Genomic DNA, 25,760 nt, shown 5'->3' with positions numbered 1-25,760 from the left:
TCATAGGTAAATCTTCTTCATCTCACATATTGAATTCCTTTTAGTACCACAGAAAACATCATTCCAGCCCCATCCTCCAGGTTTCCAGAAAACTATTGAACCACACTGCTCTGCAGGAAAATTGGGCTCATTTGGGTGCCAGAACCTAAAGGAAAAGAAAAGATAGAAATGCTCCTCAGTGAATGCACAGTGACTGATTAGAAATTACATATTAATAGGTTTGGGGTTGAACAGAATGGTTCAAGGTGAGAGAGCATTCCAGTGATCACATCCCCTTCTCATATTGCCCTCCTCAAAAACCTCAACTATGGACACATACTTTTACACTGTTTCCTCTAACATTCTTCTGGCAAAATTTTTCTAAAATGGTGCACTCTCGGACCTTTTGCCTGCAACCTGATCTTTATTTACTCCTCTTTACAGAGCCCTTATTCTGACCTCAGTTATTGAACAATTCCTTTCTTACTGACACGTCATACAGGCTGCCTCCTTACATCTGTGTACTCTTCCTAAATATCTCTGTCCTCATGGAGCTGCCTTAAATGAGTGTTAGGGTGCTTGTGTTTGGACATAAAGTTACCCTGCTTCCAAGGAATACAGTCTATGATAGGGGTAGGAACTTGAACATTATTTTTGGAGTTAAAAGACCTGGTTTTAAAAGACATTCTATAAAAAAGACATCTGCACTAAAATGTTTATAGCAGCACAATTCACAATTTCAAAGATGTGGAAACAGCCTAAGTGCCCATCAATACATGAGTGGATCAATAAAATATGGCATATGTATACCATGGAGTTCTACTGAGCCACAAAAAAAAAATGGTGATATAGCACCTCTTGTATTATCCTGGCTACAGCTGGAACCCATTCTACTAAGTGAAGTATCACAAGAATGGAAAAACAAGCACCACGTGTACTCACTATCAAATTTGTATTAACTGATCAACACTTAAGTACACATTAGTAGTAACATTCATCAGGTGTCAGGCAGATGGGGGTGGGGGAGGAAGGCATGGGTATACATACAACTAATGGGTGTGGTGCGCACCATCTGGGGGATGGACATGCTTTAAGCTCTGATTCAGGTGGGGCAAGGGCAATGCACATAACCTAAACATTTGTACCCACATAATATGCTAAAATAAAAAAAAAAAGACCTGGTTTTGCTACTCACTCATTTTGACCTTGATCCAGTAATTTAATCTCCCCAGGTAATAGATTCCTCATCTATACAAATGGGAATCATAATAAAGTCTCTAAATAATTCACAAGATTGTGTGGGAATCAAATAAGGTAATGTATAATTAAAGTTCTTTTTTTAAAAGCCACAAATAGTACTCTTATGTAATTATCCTACTACAATCATACATAGTTCTGACCCATATATTTTGAATCTTATTAACTACAGATGAATTTAAGTATCTAGTTGTGTTGAGAGGCAGAAAAATATTAATAAAATGGCTTGTAGCACCCTTTTTGGAATCAGATAGATATGGATTGAGACCCAGTTTCTCATCTTACTAGTTTATTGATCTTGGACAAGTTATTCATGTTTCATTTGTAAAATTAGTTCTGAAAGAGAGAAGTTTTTATGAAGTTTAAGAAAATACATGTGCCTAATAAGGGATTAATAATTGTTACATCCCGATAATTGTTATAATTATTAATATTAACATTAATAGTCACTGCTAACAAAATTTTCCTTAATTTTCTATGTAAACAAGACCCAATGGTTCATTAATCTATGTCTGCACTCACCTGACATTTTTCTTGAAAGGTGTCTGATCAATCCATTGCCAATTGCCATTACCTTGTGGATCTGAGAGCCCCAGAAAATAAGAAAGTGATTCATTCAGCTGCTGGACAATGAAATTCTGCATGAAGAAAAAGAAGGAGTCATAGACTTTAGAATTTCCAGGGTGAACAGAATAAGAGTTCTTTATAGCCTTTAGAGCCATTCTTTAGAAGAAAGCACAAGGTGCAAGGAGTCATATGATGGTACACTGACCAGAAGTACAGGCCAAAAAACACCAACATCATCTCAGGGAGGAGAGAGACCTAACACAGGCATCCCAATCTCAAACATAGTATCATTCCTTTTTTTTTTTTTTTTTTACCAAGAAATGGAATTGCTTTTAAATATACAAACGTCCATAAGTCCATTTTTGTGCTTTCAGTCTTTTTTAAATATGTTTAGATGTTGTGATGGTTAATTCTGTATGTCCACATGACTGGGCCAAGAGGTGACAAAATTAACATTATTTCTGGGTGTGTTGGCAAGGGTGTTTTTGGATGAGATTAGCATTTCAGTTGCTGGGCTAAGTAGTAGATTGCCCTCCCCAATGTAGACGGGCATTAGCCAATCTATTGAGGGACTAAATGGAACAAAAAACAGAGGAAAAAGCCTTAAAAATAGGTTAGATCAGGCAGAAAAAAGAATCTCAGAGCTTGAAGACAACACCTTCGAATTAAACAAGTTAGTCACAGACACTGAGCTGAGAAATAAGAAAAGAGAGCAAAACCTACAAGAAATGTGGGATTATGTGAAGAGGCCTAACATAAAAATCATAGACATCTCTGAAGGCAAGGAAGAAAATACACAAGGCTTGGAAAACCTATTCGAGGCAAATTTCCCTGGCCTTGCTAGAAATCTACATATCCAGGTATAAGAAGCTGAAAGGACTCCTGGAAGATTCATCACAAAGAGGCAAATAGTGCAACATATAGTCATCAGACTGGGCAATATTAACATCAAAGAGGTGTTCCTATGAGCCATAAGGCAAAAGCATCAAGTAACTTACAATGGGAAACCCATAGGACTAACTGAAGACTTCTCAACTGAGACCTTACAAGCCTGAAGTAATTGGGACCTCATCCTAACTCTTCTCAAACAGAATAATGGCCAACCTAGAATTTGTATCCTACAAAACTAAGATTTACATATGAGGGAGAAATACTTTCTCAGACAAGCAAACACTGAGGGAATTTGTCAAGACAAGACCTGCCCTGCAGGAAGTACTCAGAGCTGCATTATACATGGATCAGCACGATAGATACCCACCAGTGTAAAATCACACAAAAGTTAAAAGTCAAGGGACAGATACCACCATGGCTCAAGAGATAAAACAAAGCAACAAAGTTCTATTCAACAAGATGAACAAAAATCCAACCCACTTATCAATTCTTTCAATAAATGTGAATGGCTTGAGCTCTCACTCAAGAGACATAGGCTGGCTGAATATATAAAAAAATACAACTCAAGTATCTACTACCTTCAGGGAACACATCTAACCCACAAGGACTCATTCAGACTCAAGGCGAAGGGAAGGAAAACAATATTCCACGTAAATGGAAACCAAAAGAAAGCTTCTATAGTAGTTCTCATATCAGATGACATAGACTTCAAATCAACAATAGAAAAAAAAGACAATGATGGTCATTATATAATGGAAAAGGGAACAATTCAACAAGAAGACATAACAAGTCTAAATATTTATGCACCTAACAGAGGTGTGCCCAGATTCATAAGGCAAATCCTACTTGATCTAAACAAAATGATAAACAGAAGCACCTTAATATCTGGGGATTTTAACACCTCTCTGATAGAACAGAACAGATCCTCCAAACAGAAAATAAACAAAGAAATAATGGACTTATGTACAACTGTAGATCTAGAAGAAATGGGCCTAACAGACATTTACAGAACATTCTACCCAAGAAACACCGAATGTACATTATTATCATCAGCTTATAAAATATTCTCTAAGATTGATCACATCCTAGGCCACAAAACATATCTCGACAAATTTTTAAAAAATAGAAATTATGCAATGCCTCTTCTCAAACCAAAGTGGAATAAAATTAGAAACCAACACTGACAGAAACACTCATCTCTACACAAAGTCATAAAAACTAAGCAACCTATTTCTGAATGATACTCAGGTCAAGAAGGAAATTAAGATGCAAATCAAAAGATTCTTTGAACTAAATGATAAAGGGGACACAGTTATCAAAATCTGAGATACTGCTAAAGTAATCATGATGGAAAAATTCATAGCCCTAAATGCCTACATTTTGGCAAAAGACAGAAAGATCACAAATCAACAATCTAATGAATCATCTCAAAGAATTAGAAAACAATCAGCAAACCAATCCCAAATCCAACAGAAGAAAAGAAATAACAAAGATCACAGGAGCACTAAATAAAATTAATAATAAAATAACTATCTAGAAGATTAATGAAATGAAAAGTTGGTTCTTTGAAAATATAAACAAAGTTTATGTGCCTCTTACTAGATTAACCAGAAACAGAAAAGAAAGGACTCTAATAAGCTCAATCAGAAATGAAAAAGGAGATATTGCAACTGATACCATGGAAATACAAAATATCATCTCTGAATACTATAAAAAATCTCTATGCACATAAACTTGAAAACCTGGAGAATATGGACAAATTCTTAGAAACACACAGCCTCCATAGGCTCAATCAAGAGGAAATAGAATTCCTGAACAGACCAATATCAAGTAACAAAATTCAAGCAGCAATAAAAAATCTTCCAATAAAAAAAGTCCCAGATTAGATGGTTTCACACTTGAATTTTATGAGACCTGCAAAGGACTGATACCCTGCAGAAATTATTCTATAACATCAAGAAGGAAGGAATCCTCCCCAACAAGTTTTATGAAGCCAATATCACCCTGATACCAAAGCCAGGAAAGAACTCTACAAAACAAGAAAACTACACACTAACATCCTTTATGAATATAGATGCAAAAATTCTCAGTAAAATCGTAGCAAAGCAAATTCAGCTGCTCATGAAAAAAATAATCCATCATGACCAAGGGAGCTTCATCCCAGACATGCAGGGATGGTTCAACATATGCAATTCTATAAATGAAATTCACCACATAAATAGAAGAAAACAAAACATACATGAGTCCCTCAAAAGACACAGAAAAAGCATTGAACAAAATTGAGCACCACTTTATGATAAGAATGCTTAACAAAATAGGCATAGATGAGACGTACCTTAAAATGATAAAAGTCATATATGACAAATGTACAGCCAATATCATACTGAATTGAAAGCATTCCCTCTTAGAACTAGAACCAGATGGTGTTGCCCACTATCACCGCTTTTATTCAACATAGTGCTGGCAGTCCTTGCCAGAGCAATCAGACAAGAGAAGGAAATCAAGGGCATCCAAAGGAAGGCAGAAATGGTCAAACTATCACTCTTTTCTGATGGTATGATCTTATATTTAGAAAACCCCAAAGATTATGCCAAGAGACTACTGAAATTGATAAATAAATTCAGCAAAGTCTCAGGTTACAAAATCAGTGTTCACAAATCAGTAGCATTCATATGTGCCAAAAACAGTCAAGCTGAGAACCCAATAAAAGACTCAATACCTTTCACAATAGCAGTAAATAAAATGAAATACATAGGAATATGTTTAAATAAGGAGATGAAAGACCTTTACAAGGAGAACTATGAAACACTGAGGAAGGAAATAGCAGAGGATGTAAACACATGCAAAAACATACCATGGATGCTCATGGATCAGCAGAATAAACATTGTTAAAATGTCTATACTACTCAAAGTGATCTACAAATTCAATAAAATCTCTATTAAAATACGAACATCAATTTTTTCAGATCTAGAAAAAATAATTCTACACTTCATATGGAACCAGAGAAGACCCCATATAGCCAAAGCAACCTTAAGCAAAAAGAACAAATTAGGAAGCACCAATTCACCAGACTTCAAGCTATACTGCAAGGCTATAATAACCAAAACAGCATAGCACTAACACCAAAAGAAAGATATAAACCAATGGATCACAACAGAGATCCCAGATATAAAATCATCCTCATATTTCCATCTCATCTTTGACAAAGCAGACAAAAACATACACTGGGAAAACAATCCCTATTCAATAAATGGTGCTGGGAAAACTGGATAGCCACACATAGAAGGCTAAAACAGGATCCACACTTCTGACCACTCATAAAAATCAACTCACAACGGGTAACAGATTTAAACTTAAGGCATGAAACCATACAAATTCTAGAAGAAAATGTTGGAAAAACTCTTACAGACATCAGCCTTGGCAAAGAGTTTATGAAGAATGCCCCAAAAGCAATCACAGCAACAACAAAAATAAATAAATGTGACCTGATCAAATTAAAACCTTTTGCAGAGCCAAAGAAATAATCAAGAGCAAATAAACAGTCTACAGAATTGAAGAAAATATTTGCATTCTCTACATCCAATAAAGGGCTGGTAACTAGAATCTATATAGAACTCAAGGAAATCAGCAATAAAAATTAAACAACCCCATTAAAAAGTGGCCAAAAGACCATTAACAGAAATTTTTCAAGAAAAGATAGACTAATGGCCAAGAAACATCTGAAGAAATGCTCAACATCTCTAATTATCAGGGAAATGAAAATCAAAACCACAATGAGGGGCCGGGTGCAGTGGCTCACACCTGTAATCCTAGCACTCTGGGAGGCCGAGGTGGGAGGATTGCTCAAGGTCAGGAGTTCAAGACCAGCCTGAGCAAGAGCGAGACCCTGCCTCTACTAAAAAATAGAAAGAAATTATCTGGACAACTAAAAATATATAGAAAAAATTAGCTGGACATGGTGGTACATGCCTGTAGTCTCAGCTACTCGGGAGGCTGAGGCAGAAGGATTGCTTGAGCCCAGGAGTTTTAGGTTGCTGTGAGCTAGGCTGACGCCATAGGACTCACTCTAGCCTGGGCAACAGAGTGAGACTCTGTCTCAAAACCACAATGAGATCTCACTTAACTTCAGTGAGAATGGCTTTTATCAAAAAGTTCCAAACAACAAGTGTTGGCATGGATGCAGAGAGATAGGAACACTCATACACTGCAGGTGGGACTGCAAACTAGCACAACCTCTATGAAAAGTAGAAGGATGATACCTCAAAGAACTAAAAGTTGACCTACCATTTGATCCAGCAACTCTACTACTAGGTATTTATCCAAAGGAAAAAAAGACATCCTATTAAAAATACACCTGCACTTGAATGTTTACAGCAGCACAACTCACAATTGCAAAGATGTGGAAACAATCCAAGTGCCCATCAATACATGAGTGGATTAATAAAATGTGGTATATGTATACTATGGAGTACTACTCAGCCATAAAAAAATGATGAACCAATACCTCTTGTACTAACCTGGATGGAACTGGAGACCATTCTTTCAAGTGAAGTATCACAAGAATGGAAAAATAAACACCACATGCACTCACCATTAAATTGGAACGAATTCATCAACACTTGTGTGCACATATGGAAATACCATTCATCAGAAATCAAGGAAGTGGTGGGAGGAGGGGATGGGTAAATCCACAGCTAATGGGTATAGTGCACACTATCTGGGAAATGGGAACACTTATAACTTTGACTCAAATGGTACAAAAGCAATTTATGTAACCAAAATGTTTGTACCTCTGTAATATTCTGAAATAAATAAGTAAATTAAATAACAACAACAAAAAAAGACAGAGGAAGGAGGAATTCATCCTTTTTTTATCCCTGACTGCTTTGCTGAGACATCAGTCTTCTACTTCCCTTAGACTAAGATCTATGCCATTGGCTACCCTGGTTCTCAGGCCTTTGGACTCGAATTGGAATTATATCACTGGCTTTCCTGGGTCTCCTGCTTGCAGATGGCATATTGTGGTACTTCTCAGCCTCCATAATCATGTGATCAAATTCTTCATAATATATCTCTCTATATGTATATATACAATATATGTATCCACATATGCATGTAAATATGTGTATATATATCTATACATACATATACATATATGTATAGTTTCTCTGGAGCACCTTTAGTAATACAGATGTGTTCCATATTTATTTCTGATTGTTTTTCAGTGAAATTGCATTTGGGCTCTTAAAATACAATTTTTTTTCTCCAACCACTCCTTCCCTAAGAAGTAGTAAATTACTTATAAAAGTTAAATATAAAAGAGAGCTCACTAGATTTTAATTTTAGTGGGTTTATTTATTTCATAAAAAACCAATTACTCTCATCTTTCCAATTGGGCTTCTAAAATACCTTTAGATATGTCCAGATTGTTTTCCTATAGGTAATTTTATTGACACAAACTGAAATTAATTTTGAATTGAATCTGAAGGCTTAAAGAACATTTACTATGTGTTGCCCTGAGATTCTCTGACATAAGCCTATATTCCAGGGAGTGCAGATGCTGCCCAGCCAAAGTTGTTACATAATATATAGGAAAGATTCCTGACATTAATTTTTATTTTTAAAAGTACCTGCCCCACCAATGTTAGCCAGGTAGCAGAACAGAAAGCCCCATGCCCTAGTTCCCCCAAAAGACACTGACTTAACAATATATGGACCACATTGCCTTTGTGAACTCCTGAAACCAGTTAAAAATTTTCAGCACCACTGGCCAGTGCAAAGCCAAGAAAACTGGTATTGAAGCAGGTAAGAAAGTCGGTTGCATTTACCCACCATAACTCCTGCCCCTACCAGGCACTGCACAAAATAATCATAATAATTAAAAAAAAAAAAAACCTCCCAACTCTGAGCATCTCTCTTGGAAGGAAAAGAGAAGAGTGAAACATGTGTCAACTTTCTAGCTTTCCAGTGAGCTGCCTTACAGAATTGTTTCTGTCTCACCCAATTTAGAGTGTTGATGGGAAAGACAACATGTTTTGGGTGTTTGGTGCTGAGAAGAAAAGCAGGCACAGCAGACTGCTACAGTTCAAGAGAGACTGTGGTACTACAGACAGACATCAGGGAAAGAAAGAGACCACACGCACCTGAAAAAGAGCCCAAGGTAAGCTACTTTGGGAATTTACACACACAAGTGTAGGGAAGATGCATCACCAGAAATAGTTTGAGCAACCCCTGGAATCTATAGCCAGGATGATTGGCTAATGTCTTCCCCTGTATAAAGCCAGTCAATAAACACTGGAAGAGGTGAGTTTTTAAATGCCCAAATCTCAACAAAAGATCTCAAGGCACGCAATGAAACAGTGAAACATCGCTAAATTAAAGGAACAAAATAAGTCTCCAGAAACTGTCCCTAAAAAGATGGAGATTTATGAATAACCTGACAAAGACTTCAAAATTACTATCTTAAAGGTTTCAATGAGTTTAGTAATCAATGGACTACTAAAAAAATTTCAGAAAATCATGCACAAACACAATGAGAATATAAACAAACATATAGAAACTATAAAAAAACCAAACTGAAACTCTGGAGCCAAAGAATACAACAACTCAATTGAACTTTTTGCTAGAGAGGTTCGACAGAAGACTTGCTCAAGCAGAAGAAAGAATCAGTGAACTTGAAGACAAGTCGTTTGAAATTATCAAGTAAGAGGAGCAAAAATACAAAGAAATGAAGAAAAATGGAGAGAGCTTGAGGGCCCTATGGAAACCACCAAACGGGCCAATTTATGCATTATGGGAGTCCTAGAAGGAGAATAGAGAGAAAACGGGGAAGAGAATCTATTTGAAGAAATCATGACCCCAAACTGCCCAAATTTGAGGAGGGAAATGGACATACTAATTTAATAAAATCAACTATAGTCAGAAATAATCCTAAGAGATTCATACTGAGACACATCTAATCAAACTGTTAAAAGTCACAAAGAGAGAATGTTGAAAGCAGCAAGAGAAAAGTGCTCATCATGTATAAGCGATCTCCCATAGTTATCAGCAGATTTCTCAGAGATGCTTTGCAGGCCAGAAGAGACTGTGATGATACATTCAAACTTCTGAAAGAAAAAAAAAAATGCCAACCAAGAAAACTGTTATCTGGAATAACCATCATTCAAAAATGAAGAAGAAATTAAGAATTTCCCAGATAAACAAAAGTTGAGAGAGTTTATCATCATTAGACCTGCCCTAAAAAAATACTAAAGGGGATCAAGTTAAAATGAAAGGATAGTAGATAGAATCATGAGAGTATATGAAAGCTTTCCAGTTAAAGTAAATATATACACAAATACAGAATTCCATAATGTGTAATGTTAGTGTATAAATCACTTTTAATTCTAGTATAGAATTTAAAAGATAGAAGTATAAAATGAATATATTATAAAATCTGTATTAATGAATATACAATATAAAAGGATGTCATTTGTGACATGAGTAAATAAGTGGGGGAAAATATGAAGGAATAGAGGGGTTTTTTATATGCAATTAAAGTTATCTTAAAATAAATATTTATAATTTTAATATATTTTATGTAATTCCTATGTTAACCACAAGAACATACTTACAGAAGAAACATGAAAAGAAATGAGAAATGAATCAAAACATACCACCATAGAAAATCAATGAAAGACAAAGGCAGTGAGAGAGCAAAAAAGGACAAAATATCTGTGAGAAAACAATAAAAAATGGCAATATTAAGTGCTTCTCCATCAATAATTCCTTTAAATGTAAATGGATTAAGCTGCCCCATCAAAAGCCATAGACTGGCTGAATTTTAAAAGAAAAAAACAAAATACAACTGTATGCTGTACACAAAAGACTCACTTTAGCTTTATACCTCACATATGCTGAAAGTGGAAATATGGGAAAAGATATTCCATGCAAATGTTAACCAAGAGAGGCATGGGTGGCCATACTTAGTCAAAATAGAATTTAACTCAGAAACTGTCATAAGAGACAAAGAAGGAAAATATAAGAATTATAAATATACATGTACCCAATATCAGAGCACCTAAATAGATAAAACATTAACAGAAGTGAAACGAGAAATAGTACCACAATGATAGTAGGAGACATTGATGAACACTTATCTAGACTAAGAAAAATAAGAGAAGACTCAAATGACTAAAATTAGGTGTGAAATAAGGGATATTACATTTGATGCCACAGAAATCAAAGGGATTTTAAGAGACTACTATGAATAATTGTACACCAACAAATCAGATAACTTAGAAAAATGGATAAAATCCTAAAAACAAACCACCTACCAAAATTGAATCATGAAGAAACAAAAATCTGAATAGATCAATAACTAGTAAGAAAATTTAATCAGTAATCAAAAATCTCCCAACAAAGAAAAGCCCAGAATCAGAAAGCTTCACTGGTGAATTCTACCACATATTTAAAGAATAATTAACACCTGTAAGATCTTACTGAAACACTATCCAAAAATTAAAGAAGAGGGAACATTTCTGAACTCATTTTATGAGGCCATCATTTTCCTGATACCAAAACCATAAAAAAGATACTACAAGAAAAGAAAACAACAGACTAATATGCCTGATCATTACTGATATAAAAATCCTCAGCAAAATACAACCAAACTGAATTCAATAGTATATTAAAAGGATTATACACAATGACCAAGTGGAATTTATTCCTGGAATGAAGGGTGGTTCCACATATGAAAATCAGTGTAATAAACCACATTAGCATAACGAAGGACAGAAATGAAATGATTGTCTCAATTAATGCATAAAAACCATTTGACAAAATTCAACATCCTTTCCTAACAAAAATACTCAGCAAACAAGGAACAGAAGAAAAGTAACTCAACATAATAAAATCTGTATATGAAAAGCCCACAGCTAACATCCTTCTCAATGGTGAAAAACCAAAAGCTTTCCCGCTAAGATTGAAACAAAGCAAGGATGCCCATTCTCATCACTTATTTTTTTTTGTAGAGGTCGAGGCCTCACTATATTGCCCAGGTTGGTCTCAAACTCCTGGCCTCAAAAGATCCTCCCACCTTGGCCTCCCAAAGTCCTGGGATAACAATCATGAGCCACTACACCCAGCCACTTGTCACTTCTTTTCAACATAGTGTTGGAATACCTAGCCAGAACAATTAAGCAAGAAAACAAAATAAAAATCATCCAAATCGGAAAGTAAGAAATAAAACTGTCTCTGTTCACAGATGACATGATCTAATATAGAGAGAACCCTAAAGATTAAACTAAAAATACTCTTAAAACTAATAAACAAATTTAACAAAGATACCGTATACAAAATCAACATACAAAAATCAGTAGCATTTCTACACACTAACAATAAACAATCTGAATAGGAAATTAAGAGAATAATCCCATTTAAAATGACATCAAAAAGAATCAATACTTAGAAATAATCTTAACCAAGGAAGCAAAAGACTTGTACTCCAAAAACTATAAAACATTGATGAAGGGAATCAAAAAAGACACAAATAAATGGAAAGACATCCCATATTCATGGACTGGTAGGATTAATAAAGTTAAAATGTCCATACTACAGATTCAATGTGATTCCTATCAAAATCCCAATGCCATTTTTTGCATAAATAGAAAAAAATTCTAAAATTTATATAGAATCTCAAGGGACCCCAAATAGCCAAAACAATCTTTGAAAAGAACAAAGTTGGATGCTCCACAATTCCTGATTTCAAAGTATATTCCAAAGTTGCAAAAATAAAAACAATATAATATTAGCATAAAGACAGACATATGGACCAGCAGAACAGAATAGACAGGCCAGAAATAAACCCTCATTTATATGGTCAAATGATCTCTGACAAGGTGCTAGGACCACATAATGGGGAAAGGACAATCTTTCAACAAATGGTGCTAGGAATAATGGATATCCACAAATAAGAGAATGAACTTGAACCCTTACATGCAAAAGAATGGAGTTGGACCCTTACCTTATACCATATACCGAAATTAACTCAAAATGTTTCAAAGACCTAAACATGAGATGTAAAACTATGAAACTCACAGAAGGAAACATAAAGAAAAATATTCATGACATTGAAATTGGCAATGTACTGGATATAATACCAAAAGCACAGACAACAAAAACAAAAATAGACAAATGGGGCTACATCAAACCAAAAAACTTCTGCATAACAAAGGATATAATCAACTAGTGAAACAGCAGCCCATGGAATGGGAGAAAATGTTTGCAAATCAGCCTATATCTGATAAGGGGTTCATATCTAGAATGTATGAAGAACACATACAATTCAACAATAGCAAAACATATAACCTAATTAAAAAGTGGACAAAGCACTTGAATAGACATTTCTCCAAAGAAGATACACAAATGGCAAACAAGCATATACAATGATGCTCAACATCACTAATCATTAAAGGAATGCAAATCAAAACCACAATGAGATGTCACCTCTCACCCATTAGGATTGCCACTATATAAAAAAAAAAAATGACATAAAATAGCAAGTATTGGAGAAATGGAAGCCTTGTGCACTCTTAGTGGCAATATAAAATGGTGCAGCCACTATGGAAAACAGTATGGAGGTTCCTCAAAAACTTAAAAATAGAATTACCATGTGATCCAGAAATCCTACTTGTGGATATATATCCCAAAGAAGTGAAAGCAGGATCTCAAAGAGACATTTGAATGCCCATATTTATTGGCGCATTGTTCACAATAGATATGAAGTAGAAGCAATCTAAATGACAATCAACAAATGAATGGAAGGAAATGTAGTTTCTTAAGTGTTCTTACCACAATAAAAGAAGAAGAAGAAGAAAGTTAACTATCTGAGGTAATGAGTATGTTAATTAGCTTGGTTGTTATAATCATTTCACAATATATATTAAATCATCACATTGTATACCTTAAATATATACAACTTTTATCTTTCAAACATACCTCAATAAATCTGAGAAAAAAGAAATCAAATAAAAAAAGTAAAAAGAAAATGTGGGGTAGGCATACAATGGAATATCATTCAGCTTTAAAATGGAAGAGTATCTTGTCACATGCTATGACATGGATGAACCTTGAAGACATTATGCTGAATGAAATAAGTTACTCATAAAAGGACAAATACTGCATGATTTCACTTACGTGAGGCATCTAAAATAGTAAAACTCATAGAAATAGAAAGTAGAAGAATGATTGCCAGAGCCTTCCGCGATGGGGAAATTGGTAGTTGTTCAATGGGTACAGAGTTCCAGTTTTGCAAGACAAAAAAGTTCTAGAGATCCACTGCACAACAGTGTGAATGTAGTAAACACTACTGAACACTTAAAAATGTTTAAGACAAATATTGTTATGTGTTTTTTTCACAATTAAAATTTTTCAAATGAAAAATGATCTTCTACAATATTTTCTTTTAAAAAAAAAGTGAAAAATGAAAAAGAAAAAGTACCTGCTCTGCTTCTGTATTGATCACAACCAAATGTGCCCCCATCTCAACACAGTTCTGCTCACTCTGAGTCCAAACATCCCCTTCAGTAGAAATGAGGTAGCAGCTGGAACCAAATGACTTCCAACTACTTGGGCAACATCCCCAGACTTTTTCTGTGTTTTGTGAAAGAAACAAATGCAAGAAGAGACAAATAAGATTAAAGAAGCATGTTCTATACACACAGAACTTCAAGATGGTTTCTTAATTCAAGTTTTTATTGTTCCCTGAATTACATAATTTGGGGCCATAGAATTGATCTTACATAAACTTAAGTCCTCCATATTTACTATGGTTTACCGGCAGAATTCCTTTGTTTTTGTTTTGTTTTTGCAAAGAAAGTCACTATTGATTTTTTTTTCCCCTGGTTGTTTCATGCCCCTTATACATTATAAGCACCAAGTCCTCTTGGAGTTTTAAATGACTAACACAGATGAATCCGGAAACCCAGCTCTGCTCAATAATCTTGGGCAAGCCACAGAGCCTTAGGTTTTATAAATGATAACTATTCACAGGTTACTTATAAGAACTAGAATTATGCTTCATTAGAATTCTGGCTCCACCATTTATCATGCCTGTCTTTGGGCAATTTATACAACCTCCCTGAGCCTCAGTAATGTTATCCTTAAAATGGAAATAATAATTGTGCCAACCGCATAGGGAGATTTAATCACATAATATGTATACAGCATTTTATAAATTTGCTTAACATAGAATAATCACTTAATAAATAGCACCTATTACTAATTTTCACACAGTATATCAAGCACTTAGTCTTAAACAATGATCAGTTGTCTCTCTTTTCCCTTCAGAAGTACTAGTTTGCCACTCTGATAGGATTAAAGAAACCTATAGCTAGCCATATATAAACTCACTGACATATTTTGATTATATATAATCAATATGATATTTATTATATATAATTTTAGCATATGTATATGCATGCCTAAATAATAAGTTGTTTAGATTTGTTGGGTTTTGAATTTTTAAGTAATTATATGCAATCTTCAGCTTATTTTTTCATTCCACATTGCTAAGATGCCTCCATGTTATTATATGTAGCTCTATTTCATTCATTTTTTATGTTGTTATATCATTATACATTAAGTGATTTAAAAACAATCTACAGACTTATTCTTGCTTTTATAATGTTATTAAATGAATAAAATAGATAAACCATATCTATATCATTTGAACATCGGCTGCTTTTGAAAATGTACTTTAATTATACATTCTTTTAATTATTAATGATTGCTTTTTATAATATTCCTCAAAGTATGTGTTAACATATGATTTGAATTTTAAAAGTCTAATTTACCTAACTATTTTGGTGGTGGGGATTGACTTTGCCAATTAAGTTACATATGCCAAACATTTTTCATAAGTTTGATATGTAAAATCTTCAGTTCCAAGGCAGACAAAAAATACTGTGACCAATAAAAGCATTTGTCAAAAGGGCATACTGACATTAATCATACTTTATTTTCACAATCCATTCTGAGAATAATAAGCTGATCAAAGTGCTTTGCAAGTGTAAAAAAAAACAGTGTAAATAATAATCATTTGATAAGCCTTATTAAGACTTTTTGGGTATACTTCCTAGAAATTGAGAAAGCAAATGACTACTAACCAAGAAATAACAAATCTTTTGCAAATTATTCTATTTCTTATTCTTTACTTTCAACAACATTGCAGAATAACCTTATCAAATTCTCAGTTAACAGACCATTACAAATAATTTTTTATAATAGATCATTATATAATCTTAGGCAGGTAATTCTGAAAGAATTCCAAATTTGGATGAAAGTCTAAAAAAGCCCTTTCCGTCCCTATCTATTCTTTTTTGTTTTTGTTTTTGTTTTTGTTTTTTACAAGGTCTTGCTCTGTTGCCAGGCTGGAGTGCAGCTGCAAAATCGTAGCTCACTGCAACCTCCAACTCCTGGGCTCAAGTGATCCTCCTGCCTCAGCCTCCCAAGTAGTTGATACTACAGGCACACACCACCATGCCTGGCTAATTTTTTTGTAGAGATTGGTCTCACTATTGCCCAGGCTGGTCTCAAACTCCTGGCCTCAAATAATTCTCCTGCCTCAGCCTCCCAAAGTGCTAGGATTACAGGCATGAGCCACCACACCCAGCCCCTATCTACTTATTTATGTGAGCAAGATTTATCAGTTTGTGTCACTAAATTGAAAAATAGGAGTAGAGTTGATGCTGAAATCTGTCTCATCCTAGCAATAATATTATCTCATTATAGTTATTAATACATTTGACTGCATTTTTTAAAAGCTCCATTCATCTCATTAACAGGTAGACTATCAGCAAGCTTTATTTTATTACTAACGATTTATCAAAATGTATAACAAATTTGTGATGTTTTTAATATTATGTCTTTCTAATAATTGTAAAAATAAGTCAATCCAGAACAAATTTTATAACACTCAAAGCCTGGTGGTCCACAGGAAATTAAAATATTAAACATACTTATTTGCATATTTTAGCGGATAGGGGAAGTGTGATGTAAATATTAGTTCGAGGGGATAGAGAATGATATAAAACAACTGACTATTAAATAAAATATATTTATTCTTTTTTAATAGATAATGGGGGTTAAAACTTTGTAATGATATTTAGACACAAATAGATATTAATACATTTTTAAAAGAGCCATAACAGTTTTGGATTTTGAACTCAATATTTACAATGTTCCAGAAATTAAAGCCCCTGCTTCTATAGCATGATGAAGGAGGATAGATGTCAAATTAAATTGTATAAGAGGGTACATGCTCTTTCAAAATCCTTGTGGGGGATCGATAAGCAAAACAGTCCAAAGAAAACTGGTCTAGGCAGAGTACGGGCCTCTTGAAGGAACTCCTATGCAGCAGAACGTCTCAACACTCTGACTGACACTGAGCTGAGTGGGAAAAAAATTGGGGAAGGTACAAAGTGAATTTCAATTACTTTTTAACTTTAATCAAACTGGAAGTTTTTTTTGGAGTTTTATTTTTATTTTTCATCATCATAATAATTTGAAAGAACACTTAAAATTTGAACACTTTCATTTGCTGATATGGCATTATATAAAATAATTTTATCATATAAGCTTATCTGTAATTTAGATCCGTTGTATTGAACAGCCTGGTTAGCCATAATGTTAGGTTGTATATACAATTTACAGTCTCTTATACCAGATGGATGTGGAGTTAATTTAAATAATATCCATCTCTGTCCCATTTCAGTGCACTCTGAATGCAAAAGCTGAAGTGCCTATTGCTGCTTCCAGGAAAATATTCTCTTAAATGCTAGTTGTTGTTGCAGGAGTGTTCCAACATAAGTGGGAGTCAGCTCCACAATTATTGCACCAAAGAACCCCCATGTGATAAGAAAACCACAGGTCAAGGAGAGTAGAGAAACCACTGTTTGCATCCCATGTATGTTCTTGCCAAATACCAAAAAAGAGAAAATTCTAGCATCTCAGAGAAATACAAAGAAGCTTCTGCCCTTTCTTTACTTCTCCCAAGTTTCTCCATGAAAACAGAGGCGTGAATTAATTAGTTCTTGAAATAGCAAAAGTCTGACATCTGCCTAGGTTACATTTCTTTACTTGGAAGGATTAAGGCCATGAAGGCCACTATATTCATGTACATTGTTTCTTTTTGGCTTTTTCACTAGGCATCGGGTGAAGCAGAACATGATCCTGAATTTAACTCTCCCAATTCTCCACATACAAAGTTACCAGCACTATATTTGGGGCGGGGGGGGGGGGCAGTGTCATCCTGACTATTAATAAAGCTGGTACTTGGAATCGAGATGGGTATTAATAATAAGGAACCTTAAATATCAAAGAGAGAATTTTATGCATTTGAAAGTGAAGAAAATATAAAATTTTGTGAGAATTATTATGAATAATTTTCAGGGTTGATTTGAGCAAATTACATGTATGTAGATTGATAGCATTTATTGAGATCAAGAAGTCTGAAGAAAGAATTGTTGCAGTGGGGCATATCTGGAGTCCAATATTAACATGTAAGTTTAGAGAAGTCATGAAGATATCCAAGCAGAGACTTTAATAAAATGCACACACACACACACACACACGCGCACACACACACACACACACACACACTAGAACACACCAATCTTGAATTCAATCCTGATCCCTCTCTGAAAAAAGAGAAAGTCTAGTTAAACATTGTAAAGATTTACCTGTCACCCTTGTCCCTTCACTGAGGCAGGTTAGACCTGAATGATACATGTGTAGTTCAGATAGCCTTTTGTCAATTTTGCCATGTGTAAAATGATAAGTCACTGCGAAGGAAGAGCAAGGATTAGTGTTCATCCATCTTTTGCTATAGACCTTTATTCTCTATGTCTGTGCCATGCCGGGTTACCTTCAACCCCTACTCTTTTCTCTACATGAGCCCAATTATGACCATGCAGAATTATCACTTGTTTGTATTCATTTATCTTATTTGTTTGTTAATATGTCTTCCCCTTTACTTTCGGTGTTCTCCCCACTAGAATTTAAGCTCCATATTCTAGGCCTGAGATTCTACCTGTTTTCTACATCAATCACAAATGCCTAGAATAGTGACTGTCACAAAGTCATCAATAGATATTTATTGACTCATTGGAAGTCTGCTTCTCCTTAATTTTAATAAGCATGAAGCAAGCACACAGGTTATTTTGATGTTTTCTAAATATTTCTAACTGTATGTAGTCACAGATAAACATACAGAGTAAATAACAAACAAGGGGAGACTTTAAACATTTATGGAGACATTTTAAATTAACTTTATGTTCATGGGTGTACACATTGAACAAGACCTATTCTCTCTCAGGTCCTGGCCTGATTCTTCGCTCATTTCTTTTGTGTCCTTCCACTGAGCTCAGCACAGTTAAACCTTTCTATCTTTCTTTAGCCCATGTTTTGGGGCTCTTAATTTCTATTTCTTCTTGAATTAATGAATTCATTCTTAAACCCCCTTCTCTCTTGCACTTGATTGTGAAAAGCAAACCAAACTCTAACTTTAGTGATGATTATTTGTGTTTTACTAAACACTATGAGATTTATTTACATCTTCGAGGAAACTGCAGCCATGATCTGTTTGACATGGGAAGTCACTTTCACTCCCTCCCAGACCATTCAATAACTATTTTCAATCACCTCATCAGTGAATAGAGGACCAAACTGTGGATTGGAGAACTAAGAAGTTCTTTGAGACCTCTCACACAATGAACTGAGATATGTATCTGGAGGCAAATAGAACAGGGAAGAAATATTGTATTCTCTTTATCTCCATTATTTCATTTGAACATTTTTTCCTCTCATATTGGGAAAGACTCCAACATGAACCAAAGACTGTAATCTAAAGAATTACAACTGTAAAATCAATTAGAGGTGGACTCCCATTAGCGCGGTTTTGTGACTAGAGAACACATGATCACTAGTGGACCCAGTCCTGGAAGATGGTGTCTTAGATGATGGCTACAAGGACATGACATGCATATATGAGGCTGTGATTCAGAAAAATGCTAATAAAACAAAGTAAAGTAAATCTACAAGAGTCACTTATCAAAAGGTAAAGGAAGAGCGGGAAACAGAGGAGGAGAAATCAAGAAAGTGTGGCATTCCAATCAAGAGCTGACATAGTAATGGGGTAAAGGAGAACATACTGCAGGGAATCTTTTTAGAATACGTGAGGGAAAGAGACCATGGGAAACCCATGTCAGTGGAGAACTTACCCACACAGCTCACAATGAAACAAACACTGAGGAGTGCCATAGAAATCACAGCAACACACCAGAGCCTCAGGCACCAACAGACTCCTTTCTCTGCAAGATCAGCAAGACAAATGCAATTAATTACCAGAGGACCAGGGAGCCAGAATCCCCAGGAAGCTCAGAGCAATGAAGAAACTGGATGAAGAACTTTAGAGTAATTAAAAACTTCAAGCAAGAAGTGAGCCTGCAAAGTCTCTCCAAATAAATAACCAGGTAGTAGCTCTGAAGCCCAAAACAATTTGGGCAAAATGCATCCTCCACTGACTGTAATTTCCCATTCCTTATTCTTTTTTCTTAAATATTACATTCTTCTGTTGATTTACTGTCTTTCTCAAAACATCACTTTTGTCTCCCACTTCTCATATCCCTGTATTAATATTTGGTTTCTTTAGTATATCAACGAGATATCTGCACTACCACGTTTATTGAAGCACTATTCACAATAGCCAAGATATGGAATCAACTTAAGTGTCCATGAACAGATGAATGGATAAAGAAAATGTGTTATATTTACACAATGGAATATTATTCTACCATTAAAAAGTATGAAACCCTATTATTTGCAACACATAGGTGGAACTGGAGGACAACATGTTAAATGAAATTAGGCAGGTGCAGAAAGACAAAGTTAGCATGTTCTCATTCATATGTGGGAGCTAAAAAAAAAAAACGATCACATAGAGGTAGTGAATAGAATGGTGGTTACCAGAGGCTGGGAAGGGTAGTGGGGAGGGAGCGATATAGAGGGGTTGGTTAATGGATACAAAAATACAGTTAGATAGAAGGAATAAGATCTAGCATTTGGTAGCACAATAGGGCAACTATAGTTAATGATAATTTATATTATATTTCAAAATAGCTAGAAGAATAGATCTGGAATGCTCTCAACACAAAGAAATGATAAATATTTCAGGTTATGGATATCCCAATTATCTAGATATGACCATAATGCATTGTATACTTGTATCAAAATATCAAAATGTATCAAAATATCACATGTATCCCATAAATATGTACAATTATGTAGCTATATGATTTTTTTAATAAAAATAAAAAATACTATTCATGGATATGCAAAGGGTTGGAGCTAAAGTCAAATTTTCATGCATTAAAAAAAAAGGAGAATTTTTGCCTTCTGAAAAGAATGAGAAAGGAGTACAAAAAAGTAAGCCAGGGCTATTTGAAAGAATACTGTTGTTTGAATTTCAAAAAATAGTCAAAGGACTATTAAGAACAGAGATATCTAATAATCTATTTTTTAGCTATTTACATTCTACTGTGTAAATCTCCTGTTTCCCTAAACTTTTGATAAAATCTGCAGATTTTGCAGTACTTTTTATTTTGCGAGTCTACTATATTGGTTCAATCACTAGCCCTTCAATCTGTTCATTGTCTACCTCTTCTCTCCGGAGGATTCTTACCATCTCATCACACACTTCTATTAGACCTTTCTTTGCGGAATTGAGAAAGGGAATGCTCACCTTGAGGTCGCCCTTCTTGCACCATCATGTGGGCTCCCTGTGTTCAGAAGGTCCAGGAACCTTCTGTATCTTTTCCCTGAAGATGTTACCCAGAGACCTGGCTTCATTCAAAGAGGCCAAATCTTGGAGACATATGGCTACACACTCTGATAAGACTAAGAGATTTCCAATACTAAGTGTACTTGAAAAGAGGAAGTCATAGTTTCAACTAAAGTTTCCAGTGATTTAAAGACATAGGAAAAAACGAAAGAGGAATTGAGAAATACACTGAAAATAGTTCATGAAAACTTTGACAGGAATACTCATATCATTTCTTCAGTTCCCAACATAAAATTTCTGATTCCTATTCATTCTTGCATGCAAAATAGAAAACTAAAGAATTTTATCTGTAAACCATAATTAAATTAAGTGCTCCCTAATGAACCTTTGTATTGTTTACTTATTTTATGCACGCTTTAATCCATGTGTTGACCAGTGTCCTAGGAAGTAAGTAAAAGTCTGGTTGAATGGATATGATTTAGATATTAAGAGTGGTAACACAGTAAATAACATAAAACCCATGGACATTGTTCAGGAATGTAATTGCAAAATGGAACATTCTGGAAACTATCTACAAAGTTGAGGAAACATTGCTGTTGTTGCATCAAGACTAATATTGAGCAGAGGTTAGTAATGTTTTCTGATCACCCTGACTAGGTAAAGGGAGCTGAGTTGTATAAAATCAGAGGCAGGCTTCATGAATTCTATGCTATAAGGAGAAAATATAATATTTTTTCTTTTCCTCATAGGTTCTTAATTGAGACACTCTCCTGAAATCAAAAGTCAGATTAATCAGCAGAAGTTTATTAATATATGCTATGCCTATCACTCGGGCACTCGGTTCAAAAGTATCTCTGTCTCTCAAGGCAGTGGCTTAGAGGCCTTCCTTAAATAATATTTTAACAAAGAGCTATAAATATTATATAGAGATAAGAAAGAAAAAAAACGGTTAATCTGACAAATGCGAGCCCCTTTAAAATGTAACAGGAGTCACATCAACTCTCCTCCTTGAGCTAAATGATTACCTCTTGAAGCCCCTTGCTATGCAGCCTGTAGACTGACACCAAGCAGCCGTAGCATGCCATACACCCTGTAGTTCCACGGTGGACAGCCAGTCACTAACCAATGTTATTTCTGTACGCTGACGAGAATTCCTGACAGACAACTTTTGTAACCACCTCCTCTCCTGATTTGTCCTTTTTTCTGAAACTTGAGCCTTTCCTTTGTTCTCCAGAGCACTTCCCAAGGCAACTTAGAAGTGGTCTCCCAGGCAGCTGTCTTCAATCGTGGCCCGAATAAACTCTCTATATTAATGTTGCCTCAGCTTCTTCCTTTAAGTCACAAGACACAGAAGAGAATATCTTCAGGATTCCAAAAGGAGGGAAAATGTGGGAAAGTAAATTTATGGGAAGGGTAAAGTCTGCTCCTAGACCCTCTGGCGCTGTCACTGTCTATGAGCTGATAAGAAAGCCTAGTAAAGGGGCCTGTCTTTACATGGGAAACGCAGAGAGGACTGCAGGAAGACCTTGGTCTTTGCAAATTGCTGTCCTGCCATCGCAAGCAGAGGGAGGGGTAGAGTGTCCCCCTGAATTCTAACCTTCTTCAGCCCAACAATCCCCAGTACTTTAGAGACCGATATTTTGGTTTCTTTCCATGTCATTACTCAGAGCTTAGAGATCCTTTCACTCACATAGTCTCTGAAATGGGGATCATTCCTTCTATTAACATCACAAACATCCCCACAAGATATTTAGTAGACTCAAGTAGATTTTCTTGTGGAAAATCTACTATGGGTATATGAATATGGAACTTGTGATACTGTGATACTGTAAGAAATACACATACTTAGTTTTCATCCTACACAGGGCTTCTGAAGCCTTAAAAATTCCTGGGTGATGGGGGTGGTAGGAGCATCTTTTGTTATACTAGTTGGGTCTTATTCCCAGATTCTAAGCTATAAGGATGCAAGGAGTATCTTTCGATATCTATTTGGTTTTTGCCCCCAGTTTCTGAAATAGTTTCAGAGTAATACAGAAGGAGCATCTTTTGTTATTCGTAATAAGCCCCTTTCAACCATGCCTGTGGGTTTATACTAATAAGGTGACTCTTGATGGTCCCCTAGATAGCTTCAGCCTGGGGGCTGGTTGCCAGAAGAACCAACCCTGTGATGAAAAGGTTAGAACTTTCAGCCCCACCCCTCCAGGGAGAAGAAGGGGCTGGAGATTGAGTTTAATCACCAATGGCCGAAGATTTAATCAAACATGCCTACGTAACGGAGCTTCCATAAAAACTCCAAACAGCAGGGTTGAACCAAACAGGGTTTTTAAGTGATAGGATAGTTACGACTATAGCTTATGCTGAAATAAACATTGAGAAACAGGATGAGGACCCAGAAAATTTCTGCCATAGTTGGTTTAAGATGCAATAGATCACAAGGGAAGAAGGGAGAAGAAGCAGTTGTAAGATACCATCTTCTGTTTCCGGTTCCCCTCAGAGATAAAGAAACACAAACCCAGCTTTTTTCACAATGGGTTTGCCGCCAGAACACAAGTGCTATGAAAACCACCCATAAAAGCCAAAATGGGGAAGGAAAAGACTCACATCAACATCGTTGTCATCAGACATGTAGATTCGGGCCAGTCCACCACTACTGGCCGTCTGATCTACAAATGTGGTGGGATTGACAAAAGAACCACTGAAAAATTTGAGAAGGAGGCCGCTGAAATGGGAAAGGGCTCCTTCAAGTATGCCTGGGTCTTGGATAAACTGAAAGCTGAGTGTGAGCGTGGTATCACCATTGATATCTCCCTGTGGAAATTTGAGACCAGCAAATATTATGTGACTATTATTGATGCCCCAGGACACAGAGACTTTATCAAAAACATGATTACAGGCACATCTCAGGCTGACTGTGCTGTCCTGATTGTTGCTGCTGGTGTTAGTGAATTTGAAGCTGGTATCTCAAAGAATGGGCAGACCCATGAGCATGCCTTTCTGGCTTACACACTAGGTGTGAAACAACTAATTGTTGGTGTTAACAAAATGGATTCCACTAAGCCGCCCTACAGCCAAAAGAGATATGAAGAAATTGCTAAAGAAGTCAGCACTTACATTAAGAAAATTGGCTACAACCCTGACATAGTAGCATTTGTGCCAATTTGTGGTTGGAATGGTGACAACATGTTGGAGCCAAGTGCTAACATGCCTTGGTTCAAGGGATGGAAAGTCACCCATAAAGATGGCAATGCCAGTGGAACCACACTGCTTGAAGCTCTGGATTGCATCCTGCCACCAACTTGTCCAACTGACAAGCCCTTGCATCTGCCTCTGCGGAGTGTCTACAAAATTGGCGGTATTGGTACTGTCCTTGTGGGCTGAGTGGAGACTGGTGTTCTCAAACCCGGCATGGTGGTCACCTTTGCTCCAGTCAATGCTACAACTTAAGTAAAGTCTGTTAAAATGTACCATGAAGCTTTGAGCGAAGCTCTTCCAGGGGACAATGTGGGCTTCAACGTCAAGAATGTGTCTGTCAAAGATGTTCGTCGTGGCGACGTTGCTGGTGACAGCAAAAATGACCCACCAATGGAAGCTCCTGGCTTCACTGTTCAGGTGATTATCCTGAACCATCCAGGCCAAATTAGTGCTGGCTACGCTCCTGTATTGGATTGTCACACAGCCCATATTGCCTGCAAGTTTGCTGAGCTGAAGGAAAAGATTGACCGTGGCTCTGGAAAGAAGCTGGAGGATGGCCCCAAATTCTTGAAATCTGGTGATGCTGCCATTGTCAATATGTTTCCTGGCGAGCCTATGTGTGTCGAGAGCTTCTCAGACTATCCTCCTCTGGGTCGTTTTGCTGTTCGTGATATGAGACAGACAGTTGCTGTGGGTGTCATCAAAGCGGTGGACAAGAAGGCTGCTGGAGTTGGCAAGGTCTCCAAATCTTCCCAGAAAGCTCAGAAGGCTAAATGAATATTATCCATAATACCTGCCACCCAACCCTTAAATAGTGGTGGAAGTACAGTCTCAGAACTGTTTGTTTCAATTGACCATTTAAGTTTAATAGTAAAAGACTGGTTGTTAATAACAATGCATCGTAAAACCTTCAGGAGGAAAAGAAAATGTTTTGTGGACTTTTGTTTCTTTTTGTGTGGCAGTTTTAAGTTATTAGTTTTTAAAATCAGTACTTTTTAATGGAAATAACTTGACCAAAAATCTGTCACAGAATTTTGAGACCCATTAAAACAAAGT

The 25,760-nt window shown here is 35.9% G+C and overlaps 1 protein-coding gene and 1 pseudogene across 2 annotated transcripts; one reads left to right on the top strand and one right to left on the bottom strand.

The window, feature by feature from the left end:
- On the bottom strand, nt 1-21,498 carry CLEC6A (C-type lectin domain containing 6A). The gene is made up of 5 exons (XM_045554402.1): nt 21,474-21,498; nt 18,415-18,516; nt 14,175-14,320; nt 1,759-1,874; nt 1-145 (listed from the first exon to the last, which is right to left on the bottom strand). The coding sequence occupies exons 1-5, from the start codon at nt 21,496-21,498 to the stop codon at nt 1-3; spliced, it is 534 nt and encodes a 177-aa protein (XP_045410358.1).
- A 2,594-nt stretch (nt 21,499-24,092) lies between these two features.
- Nucleotides 24,093-25,495, top strand: LOC123640065 (annotated as a pseudogene). The gene has a single exon (XR_006735864.1). The product of XR_006735864.1 is annotated as an elongation factor 1-alpha 1-like (transcript).
- Nucleotides 25,496-25,760: the final 265 nt, after the last annotated feature.

The sequence above is a fragment of the Lemur catta genome, chromosome 6, assembly GCF_020740605.2.
Source record: "Lemur catta isolate mLemCat1 chromosome 6, mLemCat1.pri, whole genome shotgun sequence".
Lineage (NCBI taxonomy): Eukaryota > Metazoa > Chordata > Mammalia > Primates > Lemuridae > Lemur > Lemur catta.
Note: the sequence above shows the minus strand (reverse complement) of the source record. Positions and strands in the feature narration are given on the sequence as shown.

Excerpts from the sequence above, each read along its gene's own strand:
- CLEC6A (XM_045554402.1), bottom strand. The coding sequence starts at position 21,498 with ATGGTGCAAGAAGGGCGACCTCAAG. Across the intron at positions 18,517-21,473 it reads GCAAGAAGGGCGACCTCAAG|TGACTTATCATTTTACACAT; the intron begins GTGAGCATTCCC and ends CTTCCTTCGCAG. Across the intron at positions 146-1,758 it reads CCTTTCAAGAAAAATGTCAG|GTTCTGGCACCCAAATGAGC; the intron begins GTGAGTGCAGAC and ends CTTTTCCTTTAG.